This window comes from Anastrepha obliqua, chromosome 1 (genome assembly GCF_027943255.1).
Source record: "Anastrepha obliqua isolate idAnaObli1 chromosome 1, idAnaObli1_1.0, whole genome shotgun sequence".
Taxonomy (NCBI): Eukaryota; Metazoa; Arthropoda; class Insecta; order Diptera; family Tephritidae; genus Anastrepha; species Anastrepha obliqua.
The window spans coordinates 39,506,946-39,524,482 of NC_072892.1; the positions used below are offsets into that span (position 1 = coordinate 39,506,946).

At 34.9% G+C, this 17,537-nt stretch overlaps 1 protein-coding gene across 2 annotated transcripts in view; it reads left to right on the top strand.

The window, feature by feature from the left end:
• The first annotated feature begins 14,555 nt into the window (after positions 1-14,555).
• The window catches only part of LOC129250175 (organic cation transporter protein), a 52,884-nt gene continuing 49,902 nt past the window's right edge, over positions 14,556-17,537 (top strand). Inside the window, exons 1-2 of one of the 2 annotated variants that reach the window (XM_054889813.1) lie at positions 14,556-14,669; positions 15,132-15,236. In XM_054889813.1, the coding sequence (XP_054745788.1) occupies positions 15,194-15,236 (43 nt within the window). In that variant the 5' untranslated portion in view covers positions 14,556-14,669; positions 15,132-15,193. Of the gene's footprint in view, positions 14,729-15,131; positions 15,237-17,537 lie in introns of both variants that reach the window. The other variant, XM_054889821.1, reaches the window with a different exon arrangement.

Below are 17,537 nucleotides of genomic sequence, written 5' to 3' on the forward strand. Positions count from 1 at the left end.
TTAAAAAATAATGTAATTACACTTTTCAGCATAAGATGTTCTGCTTGGCTGTCTTAAAGAATACCATACAATTCAACGATATAAAGGCTGATTAAATTTCAAGGGCCGATGTTGAATGTGAACCACACCTAAACGTCAACGACACCGTTGGACTTCTTTCTTTGGGGTTATTTGAAAGGAAAGGTGTACGTCGATAAGCCAGCAACAATTCAAGAGGTAAAGGATGAGATAATTCCGCACATTAACGGCATAGAATCTCAATTATGTCTCAGCGTCATCGAAAATTTGGACCATCGGATGCAGGTGTGCCGATATCTTCTTCTATACGTAATTGATCAATATTATCTTAATAAAGAGAAATGACAATATATTCTTAAAAAAATTTTATTTTATTTAAAATCAACACCGACCCTTGAAACTTAACCACCCTTTATTACAAAGTTTCATATGAAAAGTATGTAAAAGATCCAGGGATTGAAATTGAACCAGGAGAGAATTTGGCTTCGGCCAGAGCGCTACTTGTGAAATTATTCAATGTGTACTCCAGCTAGCGCTAGTACTCCCACTTCTAGTTGCGATACTACTATTCCCATAGCTGCTACTTGAGCAGTGTTCGTTTTTGTTTTGTTAGAAGAATTTTGTATGCGGTTTTGCGGTGTTACACTGAAAATATAACGGTAATTATATGTACATATGTATGTATGTATATAGGCAAACTAACAAAAGAATGTTTGTACTTAAAACTCTTATTGACCCGATTTACACGAGGAGACATCTGGAAGGGAAACATTTTGTTCGGGGGTGAAGGACGGTCGGGGAAGAGAGAAGGGATTTTGTCTCCCGTACTCGGCGACACGCTTTGCTCTTCTTATTCGTATTTCCAATCTTTCCAATTTTTGACAGTTGCTTCATTCGTTTTCTTCTTTTGTGGAAGAAAGTTCTAAGTTATGTGTTGGTTTTCAGTCAAACGGAAGATAACAACGATGACAAACATCCGAACGCTGCTTGAGAAATGCACGATTATTTTTGCTAGTAAAGTAGGTATAATTTAAAATAGTTATGGGACATGTTTATGTTGATTTCTAATTTTTCCCTGCATTTCTAGATACTCAAGTTAATTTTAAGTTAATTATTTACATATGAAGTATTTTTAATTTAATTTTTTTTATTCAAGTATAAGAATTTATAAATATATTTCAATAAAAAAAAACAACAAATTATTTATTATTTGTTTGCAGTTTGCATTTTTCATTCATATATTTAAGAAACTGTTGTCGAACGCTCTCTGCTTTACATGTAAGCGCGTGCTAGAATACATCCGAACCAGACGATGCTAAAGTATTAAATGCCAAAATGTCGCGGAAACATTTTTACCCGTGTGAACGCGAATGAAACATCAAAAGAGAATTTCCAGTGTCTCCCTTCCAGATGTCTCCTCGTGTAAATCGGGTCATTTGAATATTTTTTTATTTAAATATTGTGCAAGCAACAGCAGGGAGTAGATGCAAACAAGCTGGATATTTCCAGAATATTTACTTCAAACAATGGTTCTAACGGGTGATTTTTTAGCTATTATATTTTAAAACAGTTGGTTTAAACAGCTGATGCACGTTTCGTGTTTTGTTTCACTGTCAAACATCCTCAGTTTGGTCTATAATTTCACCTGAATCGTCTTACAAACGAACAACGCTTGGAAATCATTGAATTTTAGTATAAAAATGCGTTTTCTGTTAAGAAAATTTAAGATCCACTTTTTTATCGAAAAATTGTGTTCAGCGACGAAGCTCATTTTTGGATCATTGGGTACGTAAATAAGCAAAATTGTCGATTTTGGAGTGAAGATCAGCCAGAATAATTGCAAGAGCTACCAATGTATCCAGAAAAGGTCAAAGTTTGGTGCGGTTTATGGGCTGGAGGTATCATTGGACCGTACTTCTTCAAAGATGCTGCGAATCGTAACGTAATTGTGAATGGTGAGCGCTACCGTGAAATGATATCCAAATTTTTTTTTGGCCAAAATGCAAGAGCCAGACTTGCATGACATGTGGTTTCAGAAAGACCGTGCCACATGCCACACAGCACGCGTAACAATGGACTTGTTGAGAGGCGAGTTCGGTAAACATTTTATTTCACGTTCGGGACCTGTCAATTGGCCACCCAGATCGTCCGATATAACGCCTTTAGATTATTTTTTGTGGGGCTATGTTAAAGTTCATGTCTATTCAGACAAGCTTGCTTCAATTAACGCATTGGAAGACAACATTAAAGCATTTTTATGTGAGATACCAGCCGAAACATTGGAAAAAGTATGCCAAAATTGGACTAAGCGGATGAACCATTTGAAGCGCAGTCGCGGTCAACATTTGCATGAAATAATCTTCAAACATTAAATTATATGGACTATACTATCGATTTAAATAAAAATTTCATGCATTTTTCTGAATTTTACGTGTGTTTTTTTTGAAAAACTTTCCTGTAGCTCTTAAAAAATCACCGTTTATTTTAAAACATGAAAGTACAGAGAGACAATAGAAATCTAACTTTTTACTGGTTGTGCTCGCCGTTAATTCAGTGCTCTTGAACCTTTTCCATTTTTATATATTGGGAGCAGGTAACAGCTGCGCTAATTGCCTCATTATTTGTAAAAACCAAGCATTTCTCGAGGTGTTTCCGGAATGTTGATAGTCTGTGTTTTAAAGTTTTTCAGTCCTTTGTTGTTGTTGCATTATCACTCCCCTACTTGCTGAAGCCGTGAAAATTGAAAAGGTTCAATACCATTGAATCATGGGCGAGGGAAACCATAACAATAAAAATTTAAATTTTTGTTGTCTGTCTGTACTTTCCTGTTTGAAAAGAGTACCTTTGTTTGTAGTAAATAAATATTACAGTTTGATGCAGCAATAGGACACAACGGACTTATTCAGGCAGGCTTATTAGCCATTACCAGCCATCATGGAGGAAAAAAATTCAGAAGGTACGATCAACAACAGGATCTCAGCGAATTTGAGGAAATCAGCTGATTTGCAGCCGTTACGTCTTCTATGGGTAGACCTCATTTAGTCGTCGAACCATAGCTGAATCGATGTATCACAGAATTGACACACAGAAAAGCTTCAGGGCAAGGTGGTATATATGCAGAGTCTTCATTAGCCAGTTTATCAGCCAACTCATTCCCTATAATACCACAATGTCCAGACACCCAAATAAGACACTGTTCAGTTTTGTCTTACATTCACCTACCAATTTCGAAGAGCAACGTGGGTTAGCAAGGGCACTTGGTGCAAAAGGGTACTTTCCGATTTTATAAATGCCCAAAGTAACAAAAACTTCATTCCTTCCTGAGAAGATTTCTCAAGTCCTTTAAATTTTTGTATATTAGTTCCGAAGAATATTTTCCCCACACTAAGGAAATTTGTAAATCGCCTATTCTTCATTTTTTAATAGCGTCTCTCGTGCATCGAACTGTCACTTTGCTCTCTAACTTTTGAGTGATGGATAATCTTTTGGCGTTAATGAATGCCTACTTTTAGACATTTTATCGAACACAGTTATTAAAATTGTGTTAACTTTTTCATTTTATACACTTTTTATTAAAATCATAATCATTTTAGAATATATGTTGACTTTAAGGTACAAAATTCGAAGAGATAAAAAGTGAGTATAGAGAAACAAGCAAATATTTAGTATAAAGCTTTTTCATTCACAATGCATTTTCAGAAACAGTCAAAGAAGAAAATTCTATTTAGCGGGGTGATATCAGCAGCTCTACAACTAGGCATACAAATAAATATTTAACGTTTCTATTTTTTCACATCCAAAAAAGGCTTTTAAATAAATGAATTCTAAATTTATATAATTTAAACATCTTTGTTTTGTATTCTTAATTGTTAGGAGTTACTGCCCCCTGCATGGCTATCTCTGAAGGAACTGACAAAAGACGGACAAAGTGCAAAAATGCAAAAGCACATTCCAGTTCGGTTAACTTTGTTGTAGTAGCACTGCTACGAAAAGCCATAGGTTTATAAAAATATGCAAACAATAACCAAAGTAAACAATTGTATAGACATATAGACATACCTATTTAATAAAGTAAAAGTAAAAGAAAATGTCTTTATAAGGTTGTGTAAATTTAAGTAGACGATAGAAGCGATTTGCGTAGCGTTAAAGATAAGATGAAGACAATAACAAATTCATATACTATATGCCATTCGCTTCTTCTTTGAGAGTTTAAGCTCGGCTTTACGAGATAAGAAGAACCGGCTCCTACCGCGTCCACTTACTCCCCTTAATGTTTCCTTTTTTTCTGTATTCTTTTCATAACTAATCGTAACAATGTCATTAGTGAACTTTTGAGTACCTCAGAGACGTAATGGGTGACCAGATAAGGCCGATGGGCATATATATTTATGTAAATGAACCAACGGTGTGAGATACCAAAGTGATTTTGCCTCTATTTTGAGACTACATTTCTGAAATTATGTATGGAAAAGCAAACGCTGAAATGCCACCTCGATTTCGCTCGACTTCCTGAAGCTGTTGGCTCAACTTTTGATGACTCTGTACAAGATTTGTGACATTATTCTGGAAATAGCCTCCCGAATGTGAGCCTCGTGCTCAACCAAAGTGGTTGGCTTGTTAGCATAGACTAAGGAGGTGACGTAGACATGATCGTGGTGGCCAATTGATGAACACTTGCCGTGAGATGACTCAGGGGTGAAATTTCCTCTTAAAAAATGCAGCCGCTGCGTCGCATGTATGGCATATAGCACCGTCTTGTTGGACCCACAGCACAAACATAGCAAAGCTGTAGAGCTTTGAGTAAAGGTAGTCGGTTACCATTGTTAATTTGTGGATTGTGTTAGCTCCAAAAAGAGAGTTTTGCTTAAGAACACAACCGATGAGCTAAAACTGGCTTAACTGGCATTTTTATATGGCTTAATTGCAACAGCAAAATAAGCTGGGTTAATTTTCCGGCTTTACCCAACTCAGCTGGCCGGCTCTGAATCTTCGACACTGGCCGTTACGGCGCCAAATTTTTCTTCATTTCGCTGCAATCTCTAGCTGATGTGAGGTTTAAGGTCTAAAAAAAGAGGTCTGAAACTTTTTCACGATGCGATGAATCGTCTCACTGCATAACCACAAAATTTACGTTGCCTGCTTATAACTGAGCCGGAAATCGGCCAACGCTCTTTAAACGAAGAGCATGGAACACTAAGGTTCTTAAAAGGAATATACCGCTTCTCGGGGAAATACCAAAGGGCCACTGCGAATGACATGGTCGGAGGTCTGCATAATGATTCGATGTCTTAAAGTTTTGTAGTTCATATTTAGTAGGAAATCTTTTTGTTCAAGATTCTGAAATGCTTAGAAGTTTCATCGCTGAAAGGGCAAATTGGATTCGCCAAATTTTCAAGATGGGTTAAGAACATAGCATATAGAAATAGGCACCACAACGAGCTTCTTTAGTAACCGAGTAAACTTTTTAAGAGTTAAGCCTCAATTAGCTATTCAAAGTAGTAGAAATAAAATAAAATCAAGTAAAAAAGGGGTTTTGGGCAAAATCAAGCAGAACTAAAAAAATATTAACTCCATTTCGGTTCTAAATTCGAGTTCAAAATCAATCATTAATGCTTAATAGTTCAAAAATCACAGTCAAAATCGCGTAAGCGGTTGTCGTGCCAATGAACAAGAAAAAGAAGCTGAACTCTTCTTGAATAAAGTAATTATTATCACACATTTTTAATATTATATATAAATTTTAGTGGTATTTGATGTAGTTATAGTGCAATAACTAGAAATCGGATTCTTATGCAAGTGCATATTTTTGTTTAACATCACATGAAGTTCGCACCTAGGTAGAAACTCATCATAATAAAATATTCAATTTGCATAAAAATCCGATCTCTAGCAATAACATAAAACGTGGCGGCCAGTTTGACGTAGGCGCATCTGAAGTTTCCGTATGTTAAAATTAGATTTACACTCGTTAAAGCTCTAGTTGTTGAATTATTACATACGCAGAGTGATCCATATTGTGATTTCCTTTTAAAAGTTAAGGAAAACCAATTTTTCGTTTGTTCCAATGCACAGTGCGGCCGATTCCCGAAAAGCTGGCCAAAACTCAAAAAATTAAGTAATTGATTCAAAATTTCTTACTCGGGGGTTGTCGGGGTCGCTGATTACGAATTCGATCTTAAAATTTTGAAAATCCACCCCCCTTCCACCCCTATTGGCCACCCCCTCACGTGAAATAGCGTATATTCTAGAACATAATCAAGATGCATGTAAATTTACATGTTTTCGGGGTCGCAAGGTAGCAAGTGGTAGCAGCTGAATCTTGTTTTATTTGAGTAACCTTTAATAGGTTTCAAAGCAGCATATGACGGCGCACACTGGGGATTTTTGTACTGAGATGCGGAAAAAAGTATACATACCAAAAAATATTTACATTTTTACTACTAACGAAGTTGTATATATTTGTGTATGAAAAGAACATGTTTAAAAACATTATTTTTTAAAACTATTTTTTAAAAAAATTTTTTTAAAAAATTTAAAAAAATAATGTTTTTTAAAATTCATAAATTTTATTTTTAAAAATATATGGAAAGAACATGATTTAAAACAATGTTTAAAAACTGTTTTAAAAAAATGTTGAAAATCAATGTTTTTTCCATATAGAAATATATACTACTGCGTTATTTGTAAAAATATGAACATTTTTGCTGCCGACAAGTGAATAAATAATGAACAAATATTTATTTTTAATGATGTTATACATACACAAATTATACACATTACATATTCATATAAAACATATTTTTTTGCAAATTTTATTCTTGTAAAAGCGCAATTACTTCCTTGCTTAAATCACTGTGCTTTTTCTTATTGAAAGAAGGTGTCAAATGTGATATCAACGGGTCTGATGTCACCATCATTCGGTGCATGATGTCTTGATTCGTGGCAATTCTGCTGCATTTTCTGGAGTGTCTGAGTCTATACTTTTTGTAGTCTTTGTTTCGACATTCCTGAGCCTCTTCAGACAATATACCCACAGGGAAAATACAATTTTCCATTATATCCTTACCGTGTATGAGAATTTTATGGAGAGTAGTTGGCATATTGTACCATTCATACAAAGTAACAAACTTTTTTGCTGTCTCCATACAAAAATCTCCAAATTTTGTTGGGTTCACTGGCACACGTATGGTTAGGGCTTCAAGAATAACAGCAAATCTTTTAATTAAATCTTCGTCCAAACCTGTTATTTCAGAAACTAAGGTTGGATTGGCAAAGAATCTTCGTGACGTGTTTCCGGAATTTGTTGTGCCGGATCCTTGCTTGACAGTATCAACCTGTATCCCAATTTTATCTTTCAGCTCTCGTTTTATCAATTGTTTTCTGGCTTTTTTTATTGGGCGAGTATGTGAGTCGACTCGTCCTCGTTTAAATTCCATATTATAGGCTACATGCAGAAGACACTCCATCAGCTTCTTCATTTACGGGCCTGGATTGAACTTCTTCAATTTTATTCATTTTTGAGGTTGTTGCTCCACAAATAAAACAAGAAGATGCTGCTAATGTTGCTGTCACAAACTGCGCTGTTTTACCGTCGATCATCGAAAAATATAATTTATGTTTTACTTTAAATTCACGATTATTTACTGTGACTTCGGTTTCTCTGAAAAAAAAAATTATTGCCGCAGATTTTTTTTTTTTTTGTTGCCCTGTGTTATCATTGCCAAAAAAAAGGCAGTGGCGCCTGGTGGCACCTGCAATTGATTAAAACTGAAAGAGACGCTATTAAGGAACACGTTGATACTAGTTTCTGACCGTAGGTAAATGTAGCTCAACTTGCAGATCCAAGAATATGAAGGAATATGATTTTTTTTTTTTTGTTTTTGTAAAATTAATTATAAATAGATAATCAAATGCTTCACAGCCTTTGTTCTTCCGGCTAAAATATATAAAAATATCGTACCCTAAATGAAAAATAAAAAATTCGAAGCGGCTCAAGCAAAAGGAAAAAAACCACCTTGGGATTTGAAGTTTTTTCTTAGTCAGTTCAATACTATAAAACAATTATACTTTTCACATATCTATAAAAAAAAAACTGTAAGTCGGAATTTAGTAATTCTTTTTGATTTTATTGTTGGTTCTATTCTGGAATTTAGAAATACCATTAAACATTGCGTAGGTGGTATGTTGGAAATTTGACTTTTTTCCGCAAAATCCCCAGTGTGCGGCGTTGTATTACTATACAGTTTGAAAACTCAAATTTTATAAAAAAAATTGCAAAAAATGTATCTACGTATTGCTGCAGCTAAAAATTTTGTGTCGAGGTATTGATATGTACTAAAGATTTCTCGTATTTTACTAACCTTCCGAAGATGATTCCATTTGGTTTTGTTCAATTTACTCCATTACAAAATCCTTCAAATGTGTACAACTTTCACTATTCATCGACAGTAATACGATGCTCAAACGAAGGCCACGTTGCGACTGAAAATACAGAGGATACTTAGGGTACAGGACGTTGCTATGAATGGTTTTCACTACTCAAGGCATTACTGTAGCCAACCCAAAGACAAAAAAACCCTATCTAGAAACTTTTTTTTTCGACTTTTGGCCAGCTTTTTTGGAATCGGCCGCACTGTGCAATGGTTTGGTTTATTCATGTGGCTGCCTCGAGTGGCTTCGCACTAGCGCATCCTCTTAATTCAGATTTCCAAGGCCTTGATTAGGGCTTTTGTCTCCATTTCACAATTGGCTTGTTCGATATGCCTGAATTGTTAATGGATTATTCGCATAACATCGGTCATAACAGCACCCACCCACAAAAAAGTCTAACGGCAACAATCGCAACTCCGAGGTAGCCAAATGATATTGCGAACACGATTGATAACACTATTATTGAACTTTGTGTGTAAAAAAATCAATTTTGGGATGGTTTGTGCGGCATGGCGTGCAATCCGGCCACAAACAATGTCTGCGCAGCGCTGACCGTTGACCGAAATGGCGACCGGCAGAATTTTCAAAGACGAACGAATTCATGTTGTCATCGCTCCAAACTGTCACTTTTTGAGGATGCATTTGCTTCTCAATAATCACATGCGAGGTTTCCGATTTTCAGCTGCCGCAGTTTTGTTTGTTAACATAGCCGCCGAGATGGAAATGATGTTTGTGAGAAAAGTCGATTTTACTTCCTTCTAATAAGGGCTACACAACCTTCACTCTGGAAAGAAATTTGCAATATTTTCCTACTTTGTTCAAACGTAGAACAATTCATTTCGTTTCGCAGAAATATGATACTGACTTACTGTCAAAATTTCGAATGATGGAAATTACATCATGCGCATTTTTATAAAGAAGTTTTAAACACTTTTTTATTTAGTATACATTTTTGAGTTACTTATTTTGTTTAAATATTAGTTTTGCGGAAAAGAAATCCATTATTTCCTCTGTAGATGGCTGTATTGTTAGTATTTCGTAAAGTATCAATCAAGCAATTTAAAGTTTATGCTCGTTGCCAAAGTGATATTTCACACTAAAAAAATTATTTTGCTTTTGTTTGTTTGCTCCATTCAGTTGTGAGTTACAGGGTGTTAACAATAGAAGCCAACAAAGAGAAATTTCGGTACAATCCTTTGATAAAGGCGAAAATATAACCCAGGCCACTAAAATTATGAATGGTATTTAGGTGCCGACATTGTAACAGTTAATTACGTGCAATTTTGCTTTCGTCGATTCCGTTCAGGCATTTTTGATGTTTCGATAATGTCGAAAATATCGATCAAATCACAGAATTAATTGAAGTTGGCCAGTATGTTAGCAGTCGTAGCATCGCCTAGGAGCTAAAGATCGACCAGAAAATAGTTTTAAATCGTTTGCGCAAAAAATTTACTCAAAAATAATGGATTTCTTTTTGCCCAAGCTAATACTTTATTCAAATGCATAATTTTAAAATGCATACGTGAGGCTTTTCTTTTTTATTTATCTACTTTTAAATTATAAAAAAATATTCACTAGGCGGAATAAATATTTTTTGAAGGATGTGGCACAATGATAAAAAAAAATTACGGTGTAGCTGTCAAGTCTACATACTGAAAAAGAATGCTATTGCTACCGGCACACTTCATATCATTCCACTGTGATTCTTTCCGTTTGAACACTCTAATCCCAGCAACAGTTTAGGCAATTCATTCACTTATATATAGAGCGATTTTCTGATTAAGTTATAAATTAAGGCACATTGAACAGGTAGGAGCAGTAGATAAGCTGATTTGATTTTTTTCTATTTATTTGATCTCAAAATTGTTAAATTTTGTTTAGATTACTCGAAATTACTCAATCCTTGGTTACAGCTTTTGACATTTGATATTACGTTACCCTTGTGGTTTTTGCTCTACTGCTTCTACTACCTGTTCAACGTGTCTTGATGCACGTACTCGTACTGTAACTCAGATTTCGTAGGTTACTTATACGCCCTGTATACAGCTGTAAATGCACAGGTATGCTCAAGTTAGTAGCTACTGACAGTTTTGGCATTTTTTTGTTCTTGCTCATAAATTGTAGCCCTTAAGGGATACGTTTTTTGAACTTGGGACAGCGCTTAATAGGATTTGCGCTGTTCTGTAAATATCACAGCAGGAAAGTACGCTTTTGGAATTTGTCAAAAAATTTCGAATTTTCAGAGTTTTCTTCTGAGCGACAGTTTAATGAACGCACTTTGAAAACACTTTCAAAAACTTTGAACCTTGAAATAAGAAAATCGTTCATTTAAGACCATATATGCAGTTCTCGTCATAGTATTAGTGGTTGCTCTCAGAGCCACGGACTTCCTCCTGAGAGCTGTTTAAGCAATGAGCAACGAGGGTGTAGTTCCAACTATCATTCAGTTAAAAATTATACTCACTAAGCAGATATTGCCTAACAATTTCGCTGACTTACTTTTGCGTTTTATGCCTGCGGTGATATAGTTTCTGTGCTTCACAGGGCGAAAGTTCGATTGAATGTTCGGGATATTCATGGGATGTTTGGGATGGGCTCTACTATGGATTTAAAGCTGATTGGCTGCCTTGATTAATTCGCATTGATCAGCAATTTGGCTTTTGATAATTTAGATATAATTAAAATTTAGTAATCGAGAAGAAGCAATACTTGCGCCTACCCAAAAAGAAGTCGAAAATTGTTCATCATACTTTGCGAAAAGTGTATCGCGTGTAACTTAAAGCCACACCCATCAAGTGTCATTATATATATGTATATATTATATAATTGGCGCGTACACCCTTTTCGGGTATTTGGCTGAGCTCTTCCTCTTATTTGTGGTGTGCGTCTTGATATTGCGCCACCAATGGAGGGACTTAGAGTTTTAAGCCGACTCCGAACGGCAGATATTTTTTATGAGGTGCTTTTTCAAGGCAGAAATATTCTCGGAGGTTTGCCATTGCCTGCCGAGCGGCGTTCGCTAGTAGAAAAAACTTTTTCTGCATTTTGGTGTTTCACTGAGATTCGAACCTACATTCCCTCTGAATTTCGAATGGTAATCACGCACCAACCCATTCATCTACGGCAGCCGCGTCATTGTAGATATCTCGAGATACAATTCTATGTAATCTCATATAGGTGAATAGGTGAATCTAGGTAATTTTTAAAGTTACATTTTTTACTCGTGTCATAAGATCGGATTCTATGCATTTGAGCTTGGCTCTTTGCTTTGATAAAGCTTAAGACTTTAAAAATATGTCTATATATAACTTTCCCGTCGCTTAGGCTCTACGTTTGCTTTGACAGCTGACTATGAATACACATATTTATATGAAGACGTTCATATATTATAACAACAGTTAAGCACCAACAACGGCAACAAAGCATAGAGATGGAGAGCTCTCGTATTTTCGCTGCGTCGACAGTCATCAGATGAAAACAAATAAAATTATTCCAAACGCTTTGAACCCGAGTTAAATTTGAATAAATAAAAATTTAGTAAATATATATATATTTTTGTAAATAATTTATTTTATTAAATTTATTTTGCATAATTCATGCATTTTTCAGCATAAAATTGTCTACTATTGTAAAATGCTCATCTTAGTAAATATTCAAATTTCTCTTATTGCGTCAAAGTAAAGCCAAAGCGAAAGTAACGCAAAAGTTGAATGTCAACAGCCCTTAAGTCCAGCTTTTATTTAGTAGAGATACCGTTTTTTTGGATAGATAGATTTGCTTGCGGCTATCTTGGGCTTATTTATGATAAGAAAATGCGAAAGTCAGAAAAAACTCATTCCCAAAAAATGTAATAGAATTATGCACTGTTGGTGGAGCCGAAGGTTCTAGTAGCTGGCGCTTATCTTTAGTGTATTAATTATTTATAATTAGTTCTCATGTAACAAATAAAATATTATTGCTTAACTATGCGTCGTTGCCGATTCTAATACTTAATCTATTCGAATAGATCTTCACTAATCCAGCTGCAACTTGCAAGATAACGCACATCCTTTTTTAATAGAAAAATATCCAGAAAAGTACGCGAATGCAAAATTTGCGAAAATTTGCAAGTCTCGTTGACAGTTGATTGGTATCTTGTTTACGTTAATCGCATGCAGAGCCCACTTCAAAATGACACAATTTTTGTAGGCAACTTTTTTTATGGAAACCTTAATAAAACCTTAATAGTCCTTTATTAAATTGGGTATTTTCTTGTTTTTTAATATACTATGTATGTTAAAATAAGTTTGTCGCTTTGTTTGATTGTTTAACTCTCTTTAATCAGCTTTTTCATGTTTTGCAAATTCTTATCAAATAAGCAACTTCCCCTTCAAGTCAACTGTCACTTTGCGCTCTCAATGTCCCCTTACTTTATATGTTTTTGCATGAATGAACGCGAAAACTTGATAATTTGTGAAAATTTTCAATAATTATCACAAGTTGTTGGACAGTCTGATTTTCAGTTTTTCTTTCACATTGAGATGCAAGTCGGTTATAACTCATTTTCGAATGGCTGAGATCGCATTTTCAAGCGAATAAGCTACAGGCGGTTAACAACTTGGTAGTCAGTATAATCAATTGACTAGGTTAGGGAGAGTTGGGGAATTAAAAACGGCGGTAGTGATACCTGATCTTCTTCTGGCTAGCTCGTTTACGTATTCATTTATTTGAACTTGACAACATATAAGGACGATTTCCAAGATTTCATAAAAATTGTATGTGAATGCCTGATCAGAATGGAATCTGTGAAATCGCAGCTGTGTTGTTGCATGCAATACAATTTTTGGTAATTATTTTTATAAAAATATAAAAATAACGGTAGTTTGTAGTCATTTGAAACTTGTACTTTTTATACTAAAATTAAATGCGATATGAAGCTGTATACTCAGAGAAACTCTAAAAATTCTGGTTAAAGAGTTGAAAGCTTTAGTGAGATTATGCACAATTTTGAAACACTTTGTACAAAATTTGAAACTTTGAGTTATATGGTTTTGGTTATGTTTTGGTGTAGCATGAATTATATTTTTATGAAAAACAAGCGATGTGCTTATAATTTTGCAACGGTGTGTACATGAGAAAAACTCGTAGGGGTACGAATTATTAGTACTTAGAGCAAATACATCATGGGATACGGTTCACTAAAAGCATCTAGCGGAAAACGTTGAGAACTTTTACTTCGCCTAATATTTTCCTTAGTGTATGTAACTCATACCTTTTGAAGTCAAAAAAAACTTTAGTTGCATACTTTATAATAAATTTCATGACCGATTACCTCCATTTTGAACTTTTATAACTAAACGACTAAATTTCAAATCACAGTACCACAGAGGGAATATACATATGTAAAAGGAAAACATATCATACCATCTATTTAAATACAATATTACATATGCATATTTTCTTAAAAGTGTGTGTATTAAAAATATTAAAAAAAAAAATAAAAACAAGAAAAAGAAAAACAATGCAAAAGTTGTCTATCTTCCACTTCAATAGCTTGAAACAATACGCTCCGCGAAATATTTTGAAAACATTAAAAATGACAAAAGACAGGAAAAAAGAAATGAAATAAAAGCACACTTTCTACGTCTTTATCGCTAATGCTGCCAGACAAGCGCCTCCAGCAGCACAACTAGCCGAGAAATTAGTAAATTACTAAACCGAATGAAATCCAATCCAATAAAGAGAAGAGCGCCAATCGTCAACGGCGTCAAGTTGATAAGTGAGTGCGCAGCGCGCTCTGTTCGTTGGCTAGCCAACTACAGTGCAAATCTGTATGAGGAGAGTCAAGGAGAGTATGAGTAGGTGGCCTTTTGCACTTTTTAGCCATTGCGCGGCATAAAGCGCAGCTACGCACCGCTTCATGAGTAATTTGCACTGTTTTTTTTGCGAACATGTGCACGCACATACATACATACATAGCTAATACATAATGTTGCCAAAGCGATGCTCGCAGTGGTAGCAGCAGCGGCGCGCAATATTCTAAATTGACTTTCTGCTGCTAGCGCTGCTATGTTGCTCAACGTTCGATTTGGATTTTACTCTTAACGGTACCGCTGCGCGCACGCAGTTTCATTGTGGTGCTGACTGGTGTCGTGTGCTAAAGTGTTTGGCACTCCGTGTTCTGCTGTATACCGCGTGCGTTTCACGGCGCGTACAAATACAACAAACGCGCACTCAACGTGGTCGGTATTTTTGTGTTTCTTGTTTTTTTGTATTTGATTTTCATTCAGTGTGGGTCGAAGTGAGTGAAAATAAAATATGCCAAATATTAAAAAAAAGAAAGAAAATACAAACAACTCAATGAAACTGTGAGGATTAAAAAAAAAATAAAATTGTATTTAATGTTTTTTATTGAATATATTAAAATTTCAATACTGCATAGATTCATTCAAATACCTTATTACCATTTTCTTTCGATTATTGGATTCGTTAATTATTTTGCTGTTAGTAAAAGTGGTCTAACTAGTTTTTGCGAATGCGCGTTTGCTGAAATTTTTTCGCATACGTCTAACGACTTGTAGTAACCACACTTTTGTATTTCAACTACAAAAAAATTGTGCTGACTTTGAATTTTAGTAGAATTAGTAAAAAGTGTATAATTGGTATTAATTTTTTTTTTTGTAACTATTTTTATCAAAAAAAAGATACTCTATAGAGTGGCAGTTAAGTTCAGAGTGAAGAGAGAAAGAATTAAAAATTAAGAAAAATGGCTGTGGATTACGTTCTCGAAGATTTAATGGCCAAACTTGGTAAGTTCAGTAATTACATTTACTCTTAATATGTGTATTTACACACATACATGTGGAACTATGAGAAAAATAAAAATTTTATGCAATCAACTCCAAGTGCAAATAAAGTGTTCGTACATCTTATCAGTATTGCCACGCTTACACACACATGTATTTTAAATTATTAACCAACGAATCCCGTATCATGCAAAATAACCCACAAAAAATATTGCCGTTCTCCGATAAAAAAAATGCAGAAAAATTATGAGTTAGTAACCCTTGGCTTTTCCCAAAAATGACTTTACTTTCCATCTTTACTGTAGTTAAATCACTGGCAAAATATCATAATTTATAATACAAATTTTTAGATAAGATTTTATTTTATCGCCGTTATTAATTAAATTCAAATTTATTCATTTAAACTTTTTACCGGAATTTTAAATCACACTTACGCAATCAAATTTTTCCGAATCTTTGCTAATTAAAAAATCAACGTTGAGTAGTGTAATATATCATTTTACTCATTGCTTTACTTGCTTCGATTCGACAACTGTCGAAAGAGAATATAAATGTACTGTAATCTTTGAAAAATTGGGCAAATGGCAGCTTTGGTTCACGCGCTTTAAATATTCAAATAGCGCAATATTCTATTTGACAGCACTTTGTCGGCCTTTGGCATAGAAATTTCACTCGTCGTTTCGTTTTTTTTATTGCTGTTTTTTTTTTTTTTTAAGCAAAGCTAAGCAAGAAAGGCAATGAAACCAAGCCTGTATTGCGCTGATGTGCATCTTAAAAGCTTTGGGAATGAGAGTTCTCTATCAAATACAAATCCAGGTAATTCTGGTAACGTAGAAAAAACTATTGTGGGTACGTTGAGATATTTGTTTAACAAGTGTGTGTCAATTGAAATAAGGCATACTCTATTCGGTAAAAAGATACATTTTGTATTTCAACATAATATACTTTTAAATCCATACACTTTATCCAATTCCTCGACACCCTTCAAATAATACAATTTAAAGAAACCCTATTGTGGTTTTATAACACTTACAAATCCGTGCTTAGAACTGTGAGCCATCAGGCAATGGTGTCGCCAATATCATCTAATGTTAAGTCCACGAAACGCGCGGTTTTGATAGGTAAGAAGCATAGAGCGACTGCTGTTAGATGAGTAGGTGTAAGCAGGGAAAGAGAAGAAGTGATTAGTGAGCGAAGGGTTGATTAGTGTCATGTGGGGTACCTTCACATATGTTGTGTACGTCGGGGTCAATTCTGGAAAAGTAGAAGTTTAACTTGCTACAATATCCAGAAAAAAGTGTGCCAGAATAACGTGGGTCTAATGAGACAGCAGAAGTTTGTCATCTACCGCTTGAAAACCTTTTCAGCTACATTTCTTCATATTTCAATAACAGGAGATTACCGCAAGGGGCTAAACCTGGAAAACATGATTGCTAAGGTTGCAATTTCGATTGAGGTCTTGTGCACTTGAAACGCTTTTCCTCGTCAAATGCGCCGTTTTTGCTTCAAATTTGAGTCTATTCGTTTCAAAGCTCTGCAAACAAACTGTCAGCTACTTGGTCTTATTTGGCTCCGATTCACCACGAGAAATGCATCGTATCGAATATTCCATATTCTCTATTGTATTGCGTTTAATCATATTTTAATCCGCAGTTATGGAATGGCGTAAAATCTCGTTTGGAGTCTATAATTGAATATTCCTCCGAAGTTATCCGAGAATTGTTGCTAATGATGAGCAAGCGCGGCATCTGCCTTGCGGACATCCTTTTCACATCCAAATATTTATGCAAAACTAAAATCACTGATTGATTTGGTAAGCCTCTATTCGCTCCAAGTTCGCAAGCCTTCAGTTGCCTGTCATCTATGATTCAGGTCTATCACCATTTATGCTGGTGAAACCGCATCGAAATTGAGTAAACTGAAGGTGTATGGCTCTAATCGATAATGAAGAGTGCCCAATAATATATTTGAAGCTTTTGTTTAAATTCCTGGTTTTTTTTTCCTCGCAAAAATAATGCTTAATGAGCACTCTAACGCCAGTATTGGACAGATCATTTAAAAAATTTGCATGCGTTCTTTTATAAGACGCTTCTTGGAAAAAATTTTCAAACATGGCCTTTGGCAAAAGTAAACTTCAAAAGTTCGCGAAATTATTTGGGTACCACGTTCCCGTTTCTGAAGGTACTGATTTATGCAAAATTATTCAGACATCTGATACTGTTTAAATACATACAGCTGTGTGCACAATAATGACAGCGCGATCTGTTGCCAAGTTTTTAGTATTTATTTATATTTTTATTTTTT